The sequence below is a fragment of the Emydura macquarii genome, unplaced genomic scaffold, assembly GCF_026122565.2.
Source record: "Emydura macquarii macquarii isolate MOO-44397 ecotype Brisbane River unplaced genomic scaffold, CSIRO-AGI_Emac_v2 contig_2768, whole genome shotgun sequence".
Classification (NCBI taxonomy): domain Eukaryota; kingdom Metazoa; phylum Chordata; order Testudines; family Chelidae; genus Emydura; species Emydura macquarii.
Window position 1 is genome coordinate 11,589,478 of NW_027132905.1, and position 12,302 is coordinate 11,601,779.

General features: G+C 38.6%; 2 protein-coding genes across 2 annotated transcripts in view; one reads left to right on the forward strand and one right to left on the reverse strand.

Moving 5' to 3' along the window:
* The window catches only part of RAD50 (RAD50 double strand break repair protein), a 96,144-nt gene that overhangs the window by 47,566 nt on the left and 36,276 nt on the right, over positions 1-12,302 (forward strand). The window contains exons 3-5 of the mRNA XM_067566431.1: positions 10,625-10,810; positions 10,971-11,034; positions 11,551-11,634. Coding sequence (XP_067422532.1) covers positions 10,794-10,810; positions 10,971-11,034; positions 11,551-11,634 — 165 coding nt within the window. The 5' untranslated portion in view covers positions 10,625-10,793. The remainder of the gene's footprint in view (positions 1-10,624; positions 10,811-10,970; positions 11,035-11,550; positions 11,635-12,302) is intronic.
* LOC137165938 (uncharacterized) lies at positions 8,081-8,503 on the reverse strand. Its single transcript, XM_067567473.1, has one exon. It carries the CDS (start codon positions 8,501-8,503, stop codon positions 8,081-8,083), a length of 423 nt encoding a protein of 140 aa, XP_067423574.1.

Genomic DNA, 12,302 nt, shown 5'->3' on the forward strand with positions numbered 1-12,302 from the left:
AAATAAAAAAGTGGGACAAATAGGAAATCACCACACATACCATGGTTGTAAAATGGTGCAGAATCCATTGTTACTTCAGTTTTACAGGGTAACAGGCAAGCATCCATGCTGATTTTATTAGATAATATTGACCACAAACTTTTGCTAACATGGCTGAGATCCACTATGGGGATGGACAGAGTCATTTTTCAATGACTCCATTATTATCTGTGTAGAGGGCTCAGAAAGGTAATGTAACATTACTTTTCATCTTCCCTGCTTTATAACTGAACTCAGTGACAGTAGCAGATATGTACTGTAGTTTAGTAGAAAGAGTATATTAACATAGAAGACTATAGATTAAATGCATTTTATTTCAAAGGTTTAATCTATCTGAGATATAAGTACATTTAAGAATTTCCATTATTATTATTATTAATAATTCTGTTACATTTTAATTGAATGTTTTTAGACTTCTAGGGTCATATTTAATGGCGATAATGTTGAGGACAGTAAGTTGTTAAACAATACCATGAAAAATCTGATCTTACTCCCACTGAAATCAATGAGAGTTTTGACATTGACTTCAGTAGGTGCAAGACTGAGCCTCAAAAGCCCTGATCCTATTAATACTTGGCCTCACTTTCTGCATGTGAGTAGTTTAATTGAATTTAATGGGACTACTCATGCATAAAATTAAGCACATGTTTAAATCTTTGCAGATTTGGGGCTTTATTTAATAATTTGACTCTCTTCTATTTTTCTCTTCTTTTTTAACAGTGTATTACAGATAAATATTAGTAATTTGCATTAGATGGACTTTCATAAAATTCAATAATTATAACAATAAATAAACTAAAAAAATTCTTACCTCCTGAATCCTTTTTGGTACTGGAAGAAAGATCTAAAATTTTAAAAAAGGAATACTGTAAGCAGATATTTTTAAACATAGATTGCATTGTTCATTATCTCTAGCTTCATATCATCTTCATCTACATGTCTATTTCTGAACTTCCTTTGGGGAAGCAATTGCCGCACTGACTTCAGAGAAGGCTTAACAACACAGTACCTTGAACATCTCAGTTGTAACAAACAAGAAACCATCTCTGTAAACCAGAGTTGAAAGCAACAAACATCGACTTTATCCTACAACGCAAAAAGCGAAAGAAAATGAAGGGGGAAAAGTTAATGGCCCACCTGTTTGTTTGTCAACTTCAAAACATCTTCCAAGTTTTTTTTAAATTCTTCTATCTCATTGCCCACAGTGAGTGATAAGCAACAACCAAACAAGCACAAATAGAGAAGCAGCATTTTCACTTCTAGGAAAGCTTATATTTGATTGATGCATTTTTGACATCAGGATGTGTTTATATATACTCACCTACACCTTGCATATTAAATTAACTGTGTAGGATAAAGGGAAATTTTTCTCATATAGGAAATGGTACAAATACATAGTGCTAATTATTTGACGCATTGTGGGAGGCCTCACTTGGGGAGACGGGGGTTTCCTTTCACTCTGACATCAAATAAAAAAAAATACCTTTGCAGATAAGATTTGTCATTTTGCCACATGATACCTAAACTTTTACCAAGGAAATGGGAGTATTCCTCATACTGTTAAATATAGATGTGTGATTCCGTTCTTACTTTCTCATCAAGGACGTCAGATTGTTAGAAATCTGGACATTTGCATTTGGTTTATTTTACATGACATCCTCCATTCAGTGGGAGTTTTGATTTCTGGATCAAAGTTGTAAAGACAGCATTCACCCTTGTAAATAATAATAGCTCACTTTTAAGCACCCAAAGAATCTCTGAGCATTTTACAAACTTATTTTATTAACCCTCACCATCCTCTGTGAAGTGCACTAGGTATACTTTACAGATGGAGAAACCAAAGTGCAGAAAGTGTGAGTTGACCAAAGTCAATTAGTTAATCCATGATAGAAACAAGGGTAGAAACTAGCAACCAAAGTCCCCTAAAATGTGTTGTATATCTAGTGAAGTCCTTCAATTTTTCAAGGGAAGGTGCATGTGCTGAAAAGTCTGCAAAGTCTGCATAAAGAACAAAAACTAACTTAAGATGTTTGCCAAGTGCTCATTAGAAGACAAAAATTGGTCATAAAAATCTTGCTAAAAATGTTAAACACATACCTCTGAACAACAGGAGAGAAAAGTCATCATGTTTCAGTGCTACAGAAAGAATTCTGAACTTTTTTATACTTTATAGAGCCTTTGTAAAGGCAACAGAAGATGTTACATAGATAAGTCAACCATCTATGCAGAGGCAGAACTTATTTTCTGGATACCATACTAATTTTATGAATATGAACAGATATGTATTAAGTCTTGCAGAATATGGTGCCTAAAAATATTTAAATTTAAAAGCTGTGGTTTTTTCCATCTCAACTAATCCTGAAATTCAGCAAAATAAAGATCCACTGAAGTTCAGAAAACTCATCAATTGATTGAAAGGACATTTTGGAATTCTTAAAGATAGGGCTCATTGCCTACACCATTATCCACAAATAGGATATCCAAGGCTCAGCTAGAGGTAGAGGGACAAAAAGAGGCAGCAGTAGCTTTGAACAACTGGGGAGGAAGACAGAAATCAAAAACATTTTCTCTGATTAGAGAAGATTTCCTTTTCCCACATTGTGGATATGAAACAGAAACTGGTGTTTATTTGTAATATTAAAACAAAAAAATTAAATAAAATGTTTATTCTAGCCAGATGGGGACCATGTGTTATGTCACACTTTATTATTTACTGTCATCATCTGGATTACAGTAGCAGCTACAATGCACTAAACACTTACCAGACATTTAAGATGATTGCCCCAAATTCCTTAAAGTCTAAGATGACTATCATTATATGGGACGTGGGGGGAAGAGAGAAAATGTGCAATTTTTTAAATAGATATAAACTAGACTTTTGTCTATCAGTTGGCAATTTCTTGTAGGCATCATGATAACAATGGGTCTTGAAAAGGAATTTGAAAGAAAAGAGAGTTGTGGCATTATGGGTTCATAATGAGATGGTGTGGAAAAATGTACAAAGACAGCTGTGGAATATGAGTTTCTGTGAACACCTCCCATTACGATGTCTCTAGCCTATCTTAAGGGAGGGGGGAAATCCACATCTAAGCCATTAATTGTCCATATTATTTAGAGCAAATGTGGAGTGTTATGGCTTTCAGGCCATACTCATTATTGTGGCAATGTGTGAAATTAGGGGCCACAACTCCACATTTATATCTTGGTATGACTACAAATCTGTTCACCCTTTTAAACTAAAAACATTTCTGGAAATCTGGACTCTGTTTTGAGTGCCAGCCAAAGGAACTGCTCAAGAATAATGCAATGCACTCCCATTATCTCATCCCTCAATTACTCCAATACTGAGTTAGGTACCAAGCTGCATGTTCATTGGGAGATAATAAATTGTCATTAGGAACAACAGAAAATGCTAGAATGGGTAAAGTCTCTCATGACATAAATCTTGGTAGGATGTTATTAAAGACAGAGCCTCATTAAAAAGTAATGAGGAAAAACTATGTCCCTGGGAGAAAACAGAGAGACAGCAGAGAAGCCATTGTGTTATGTAGCAACTGGATCATGACTGGACAGTCATGATAAATAGGCACAAGGGATCAGGTCCAAAACACAGCATGTAATCCTGTTCTGCATGGGTTGTACGTGCCCTTGACAGATAATGGGTCTGACTTTTACTTACACTTGGCTTGCCAGAATTCAGTTTTTATTTATTTTTTATAATTTTGACAGATAATACAAATGTTTATTTTCAGCATTTTTTTTAGATGTTTATGAATTTCAGTGTTCAGTTGTATGAAATTATGGGGGGTCACAATTATTTAATGACAGTAGATGCTGCGGGGGTCAAACAATGGGGAAGTCAGAAAATAATTATTTAATGACAGTAGATGTTTAAATTCAGAAAGCCATAATCATTAAAACCCAAATTGTCAACATAAAATGTCAAAACATACAAAGTAAATATCCTTAAATCAAACTCTAATAAGTTCTCAAGCAGTATTCTTTTTTTTACTTTGCTTTTATCTGTGAATTGTTGTTGTTATCAATGGAAATATTTTTCATTGGTTTGTGTGTGTCTGGTGAAATCAATATTTACCAATAAAAGTCTAATACTTCAAAGCTTATTCAAACTCCACGAATACCTGTTCACTACACTCACAATGATTTCATCAGTGGACTGGACTAGGCTCATAGTCATTGCCTGAATTATCAGCTACAAAACTATTCTCTGACCAGAACTCATGTGAGGGCTAGATCAACTTCATCTGTTATTTATCTGTCAATCACTTAAATCAGAGATGAGTCTGAGATGGAAAATACATATTCAGAAAGTTTGGGGGTGTGCAAATGTAGAAGGTTGGCCCTCCCATTATAGAAGTAAGGACCAGTCGCAAAACTCAGATCCACCTTTGGCTTTTAAACCTTAAAGGATGTTGAGATCCAGATTTTAGTTGAGCTCCATCTCTAGAACAGACCAAAAGTATATTAAATGTATGTAACAAACTATATTAATGAAAATGTTAAGGTTACAAGTTCAATACCAAAAAATCAACAAATGCAAAATATAAGGTTTTCAGAGGTACCCAGAAAAGTACAGGAGGTGGCTAGGGACTTTTATCCACCAAGGAAGTGGTTGAAGTTCCTTGCAATGGGGGCAGGGATGCATCTCTTCTTTTTCTCTCCATTGTGGGTAGGGTCAGAGCTGAAATTTATGACAGTGACTTGAACTCTTAGTTCCTCATCCCAGCAACCCTCATCAGTAACCAGCTGCCTCACTGCTTCAGCATCTGCCACTATATCCAAAGATCGACAAACACATTAGCAGGTTGTTCCTGTTATGACTTCTCTAGGTGTAGCTTCTAGTTCTTGTGTTATAAATACTTGTTTATTCACTAAATGTGGAATCCAAATTATGCCATCTGTCATAGTTATGACAGTCCAATACAGACTGCAGCAAAGGGGAGACACAGTGTGTGCTCATATGGAGTTTACTATTGTTTCTTTATTTGTTCTGTTCATCTAAAATAACTAATTCAGATTGAAAGTGTCTGTAAGCTGTTTGCGTACAAGAAAACATCTTAGATCCACTGGCAAAATTCTATGGGAAATTTTGTGGCAATAGACTTACATGGGGTCTTGACTAAGGTATTTAGCAATTCCCCATTGGATAGATCAGGAAGCAACTTTTAATTGTTTTAAATTTTCTTATAATTTAGTTGGGTGTTTGTTTGTTTTCCAAATAAGTAAAGATACTAATTTTTTATTGAGGACTAAACACATAGAAAGTTTAAAGTTGTTCTTGTTCAGCGATTTTAGAGTGACTTGGTGAGCAACAGAAATCTTAATTTTTTTCAGTGGAAAAAGTTAAGGTTTTTTGTTTTGTTTCACTCGCCGATAACTCAAACATAGTTCCATTAAAAAAAAAAAAACTCTTGGGCTCAGACTGAAAAAATTCAGCCCACAACTTTCAGAAAGTTATAAACAACTAAAAACAGGGATTTGTGATGGAGAAAATGCAACCATAATTATAGCATTTAGGAACATAAAAAATGCCATACTGAATCAGACCAGTGGTCCCAGTGCTTAATTTGTGCCAGGGCTTGCCAGATCTGAGCCCTGGCACCTGTAGGCTTGCTGCATGCATTATGAATATTAAAAAATTGCTTGAGCCCCAGCACCTCTTTCATTACAAATTAAGCACCAAATGGTCCCTCTAATCTGGTATCCTATTTCCAACAGTGGCATCTTCAGAGGAAGATGTAAAATCTACATGATAGTGTGCCTATGGGGAAATTTTTTTTCTAAAGGTGGTTAAGGAAAGGCTATATACGTTTTCATGCCGCAATAGTGGTATTTTATCACCTAAATAATACAAAGATTACTATTAAATAAGGATGTAAAACATGTACTGAAACATGAGGGTTTAGATCCCTTGTAATTAGTTATCCTATATAATGTAATTGAAGGTATTCCATCTTAGATTCTTATACTATGTGCACCACCATGCTTTTATTCATCTACACTTTTGATCCTTCTTGGAATCCTATTAAGTCCTTAGCTTCATTAATACCTTATGGCACTGAGATTCACAAGTTAATGTCACTACATTAATCTCTAAACACTATTTATTTTCCAGGTAGATTTAATGAACATTTTTCCCCAAAAAATTAAATTTAAAAATAATAATCCTACAGTAAGCTACATTACCAATTGTATCCTAATCCTACAATAAGCACTAATATTTTTTAATGGAATTTTTTTTGTCTTTTGTATTAATTTATGAACTTCTCACTCAAATTCATAAATTGCTAACTCATACAACTGTTTAGACTACAGCCTGTAACCATATTCTGACTCAAGGTTTTCACTGAGGAAGAGCAGCTGCATGGCTTAGACTGACATCAGCGTCATGGTACAACCACTGCTCTCCCACGGATATGCAAACCCAGGCCATGAATGTGGAAAAAAGTCCCCTCAAGCATGCACAATTACCAAGAATACGATTGGAATTGTTGTGACATGTAAGATGCATAGCGCAGCTCTGATGGCACTCTTACCCACTGACCTGGAACATTATTTATCTTAGGTTTTTCACAGAATAATTATTTTGATGGTATTGAAGTATGAACAGAGTAAGTGGACTTAAAAATAAAAACTAAAGCCTGTGTTCTTACTCCTCTTTGGTTTGATCACTTGTACTATATATATATAATTATCAGCATACTACCTGTTAGCTTAGGTAAACTGTCATGAAAAGGAGGGGATTCTGTTGGGTTCTGAAACTAGACAGACTACAGCATATTCTGATCCCCAGTGAGGTGTTTCATATCTAGAGTCAAATGTAGATAACATTTAGCCTTCACCTCTCAATTGTCTTTGTGTGGGCAAACTGCTCTGGTGTCCTTGATGAGTGAGGTAGTCTTGAGGAGTGGGATGTTGTACATGATAAAATAATCTAGTTTCAGCCTAATAGGGACTTTAAAGATTTGGACCCAAAAAAATGAATAGCAACCAGCATAGAGTGTAGAGCATTTGTCCAATGTGTTCCTTGTGGCTCAGCTCAGAAGGCTGGCTGCTGTGTTTTGGACAACCCTGAATTTTTGCCTGGCCTTGGTTACTAAAGCCAAAATAGTGAGAGGTGATTTGACATCAGGGAGGCAGCATGTACTGATCTAAAATAATAACTAGATATTTAAATAGCTTTAATACACCTCCCCCACAGATCTTCAGAGTTGGATTAAATAACTTTTTTCAAGAAAGAGCACTCGCAGCCCAATCAGTAACCCAAGGATGGCCCTCGTCAGGTGCCCAAACTACTGTGGAGAGCTGCTCCAGAAATGGTAGCTTTGTGAAAAAATTTTTTTTTCACAATTTCTCTTTTTTTTTTCTGTCGTTCTTTCCTCTCGCCTTTCACACTTTCCCTCCTACCCCCATTTCCAGTGGTGACATGGACAAAGGAAAAAGGGGGCAAAGAAGGGAGTGAAGGAAAAAGGGAGAGAAGGGGGATGGGATAGCAACACAAAGTTCCCACAACAGTTAATTTAGGAATAAAAAAAGGGGGGGATAACTCATAAAAAAGGTCCAACTGCTCTTATGCTGTGTCTTGTATTGTGTCCTGACCGTCATGGGGGAAAGGGCTGAGGGTATGTGGGGACCTGGGGGTGGGGAGGGCTGAGGTAGATAGGGGGAGAATGATATGGGGCAGACGGGTGTGAGGAGGGTGTACTGGGCAGGCTGATGTGAGTCTGAGATGGGTATGGGGGGTTGATACAGGCATGAGGAAGATGGTTCTGATGTGGCTATAGTGGGGGTTGACAAGGGCATGGGGGGATGCGGTCTGAGGTGGGTATACTGGGGGCCGGATATGAGCATGGGGGGCTAAGGTGGGGGTCGCTGTAAATGTGGGGGTCGCTGGGGGAAGGGTGTCTGAAATGGGTGTAGGAACCATTGGTGGCTGGCTGGGCTTCGGCCCATGTCTGTTCTTAGCAGGCCCTACCGGCCCAGGCGCCCGCTCCTTGGGGCACAGCGCCCGCCCACGCGCTTAGACCAGACGGTCCAGAGCAGGCAGCTCAGCTGGGGTCAGGTCGGGCCGGGCCCGGGCTCTCCTGAACTGTGGGGACTCGGAGGGCGGGGCCGAGCTCGCGCTGCCGCTGGGGCTGGGCGGGCCGAGCCGAGCCGGGCAAAGCGTGTGAGCTACGTCTAGTTGCGGCCTGTTCGGTGAGGTGACCGGCGCGGGTCTCTGCCGGGGGGGCGGCGGGACCCGGGTGCACGGGGTGCTGTGACCCTGCGGTTGTTCCTGAGGGGGCGGCGGGCATTGGGAAAGCGGGGGATGGGGAGCGCTGGGCGGCTGCTCCCCGGCCCAAGGCTCAGGCGCGCGCCGGGCAGAGGGACAGGACGTGTCTGTGAAGGGGCCTTGGTGTCCCAGCCCCAGAGCACCGTCCGCCCCCGAGCCGGGCTCCGGCATCGCTGAAAAAGGCCCCCAGTCACCGCCACCCCCGGAAATGGCCCGTGCCCATCCCCCCTCACCCGCCACCCCCGGAAATGGCCCGTGCCCATCCCCCTCACTCGCCACCTTCGGAAGTGGCCCATGCCGATTCCCAGCTTCCTAACCTGCCACCGCTGGACATGCCCTGTGCTGATGACGTCACCGTTCCTGGAGAATGCCCCGTGCCCACCCCTGTGCTCCCAACCCACCATCCCCAGAAGATGCCCCATGCCCACTCCTACCTTGGTAACTTGGCATCCCTGGAAATCATTCCATCCATTAACCCGCTATCCCTGGAAATCACTCTGCGCCCACGCCCCTAACTCTTCATCCTTAGAAAATACCCCAACACAACTCTTATCCTCGTAATCTGCTATGTCTGGAAAATACACCATGCCCACACTTGCCCTGATAATCTGCTATCTCTGAAAAATGTCTCATGCCCCTGCTCACTCTGGTTATCTGCCATCTCTGCAAAATATCCTGCACCCACTCCCAGTGTCTTAATCTGCCATACCAGGAAAATTTCCACCCCCACCACAGAAACATGCCATTTTAGGGAAATTCCCCTTGCTTACTATTATTTTAGTATCCTGCTATCTCCAGGAAATTCTCTGTGCCCACTCCCACCAGAGTAACCTGCTAGCACGGCCTAGTGGATCGGACACTGGACTGGGATTCAGGAAACCTGTCTTGCATGTTATTCAACCATTGTCCTATAGCATGATCTTGGGCAAGTCACTTGACTTGTCTGTGCTGCAATCTCACCTCACATTTGTCTATTTTATCTGTCTAGATTGAGAGCAATTTGCAGGACAAACTTTCTCACTATGTTTTTTCAGTGCGTAACACAATGAACCCCTGATCTTATTTGGGGTTTCTAGGACCTACTGTAGTACAAATAATACATCATAATCTGTGGAATGGAATGATAATAAATAATATGTGGAATCGGGCACAATGATCTATTATTGCTGAGAAATTTCTTTTTTCTACTCCCCATCTATTGCTGCAGTAAATTGCCTGTCATGGGAAATAATCTTTCATCCTCAAGAAATACTGTGCTTCCTCCTCCCCCCACTGCAGTGATCACTGACAGCAAATGATGCACAGGACAAACTGCTCCATGCTTCACCTAATGAAATAACAGCCAAACAATTAAAATACTTATCTTGGTTTCATCCAGCAATTCCTTTCTCTGTGTTCATTATCAACAATCCCTTTACCCTCCTATTTTGGATTGTTGCCTTGGGTTCTGTATTGTGTTTATTTTTCTTAAATTGTAAATAAATCTTATTGGCAAATACTGATAGGTAAGACACCTCCTGCCCCTAAGTACTATGCCCAGCAATCCTGTAACAGCTCCACATGGGCTGACCCTATTGCCTGTACAGCACTCCCCTTATTTCTCTATGTGAACTCCATGTGTCTGCCATGGCGAGCCTGCATGATTGTAGGATTGTGCGTCTAGGTCTGTAAATCTAGCAAAGATAAAAATATCTCCTAGCATTAGGCCTTATGTGAATTAAAGTGTTAGATTGTGTGGGGGCCTTGGGAGAGAGAGTACTGTAGAACAACGTGAAAGCCAGTCCATATGTTCTTGAGTTTTGATGCTATGTTTGTTGCGCAAAAGCAAATTTTGAAGTTTTTCAAGAAAATGTGTTAATTTCTATAACTTTTTCTTACTGACGCCTTCTGAGCAAAAGCTCATAAAAATTGAGTTATAGTTTTTACTAAAGTTAATTCAGGATATTTCTTTTACTAAACACTCAGGGAATGTTAGATATTTTTAGGATGACCTAAGTTGTTTAGTTGCAGTGAGGAATAAGTAACAAATAGTAAATTTCTTAATTTACCATTCTGTGTTTTGGTTGTCTTTTCACTGTAAAAGAGAAAATCTCTAAACCAAGAATAAAGTTTTAATTAAAAAATAATTTAAAGGAGTCTCTGTAATCCACATCTTTAACCAGAATCAAAGAATCTTTGCTGTCTTAAATTACACATAACATACTTTTTTTTGATAGTACACGATTTTTTTGGGAGAAACAGGATAATGTTTGGTACCTAAATCATCACTAAATGTAACTGTTTATTTTATAGGATTTGTGAAAATTAATTTTTGGGATTCAGAAAAAAAGAAAAAAATATCCTGCAGAAATGTCTAAAATTGAGAAGATGAGCATCCTGGGAGTGAGGAGTTTTGGTGTAGAGGACAAAGACAAACAAGTTATCACTTTCTTTAATCCTTTAACCATTTTGGTGGGGCCAAATGGTGCAGGAAAAACGGTAAGACTTTTGTACAGTGCAGACAGGCTTCATGTCATTATAAATAATCACAAATTTATACAAACAAGTGATCGTTTATATGAATTTATAATTAATGACATTATAAAAACTAAACAGTTTGCATTATGTGACACTTGCATAATTTGGACTCCACTTTCAGGTTTGCATTCTACAACGAACTCCATGTGGGTGCAGGATTCTGCCTGCACAGTGCTCCTTGCAAGGTTGGAGCCTTTGTTGTTTTACGAATACCTGTTTATGCACTAGATATTAGCCATAGAAGTTAGATATGGAAAGATCTATTCAGTGTTTCTTGACGACTGGTCTTTGGACTAACACCAGTCCTGTAGAACTCCCTGACACAGTTTAGGAAGGCAGCAAGCTGATCCCAGGAATCAAAAAGATTGATTAGATGATCTAATGCAGTATTTCTCAATCTGCTTGCCAATGCAGAATTATGCCATATTGTACATTTACTAGTGTTTCGTCCAGTCTAATTTTAATCCACCATTGACTTGGATATCTCCATTTAAGAGACTATTCCACAAGCTAATTAGAGCTATTGTCATGAAGCTTTTCCTGAAAAGATCAGAAAGAATACTTTTATCTTAATTTAATCCCATTATGTCTATTTCTTGGTTCTCAGGTATTTACGGATTGCTATTCTGTTCCCTCCTCAGTCCAGCTTTTTGCTAGCTCTAAATTGATATACTGATACATATTTATTTCCATTTCTGTAGACTATCATTGAATGCCTTAAATATATTTCTACTGGTGATTTCCCTCCAGGAACAAAAGGACACTCATTTGTTCATGATCCAAAGGTAGGAATCACGGTGGCTAGTTTGTATGTCTAACTGGTACTGGATATGACAAAATATTTAATGAACACTGGAGTATGCCACCAAATGGAGGTAGTCCAGTAAGTGTTAATTATTTAAATCATCCCTTTTAATGTAATACAAAAGCGAGGATTGAAGTTGGGAGGGAGAAATTACAAGAAATGAGTTGTCAATCTTAAATCTTAAACGTGTTGGTTCTCTTTTTTCTCACAATCTTAACATTACAAACTGTAGATTGTTTTGCAGTTAAATTTATCTTTTAATTTAACTTTATGAAAGGTTTCCATATGCGCATGTACAACACCTGAGATACTAAATTGGTTTATTTGTTTAAATCTTTAAAAAATTTGCTAAATTCATGTTTGTAACTGTATTTAGTTTCAGTGTGAGAATATCTGTGTCATTTATTCTCTGTCAATATATTTTATAAGTGTTAGTTGCCAGAAAATATTGTATACAAGAATAAAAATAATACCATTTGATACAAAAAGTCTATCAAATATCTGTTTGGTATTTTCTTAGTCATTGTCATTAGTCTTAGTCATTAGTAAATTGATGGTTTTAACAGAGTGTTTTGAACATGGGCTATTCCTTCCGAGTTACTGATAAACTAAATAACTAAGATTTTATGGGTGTTGCATATGAGTTAG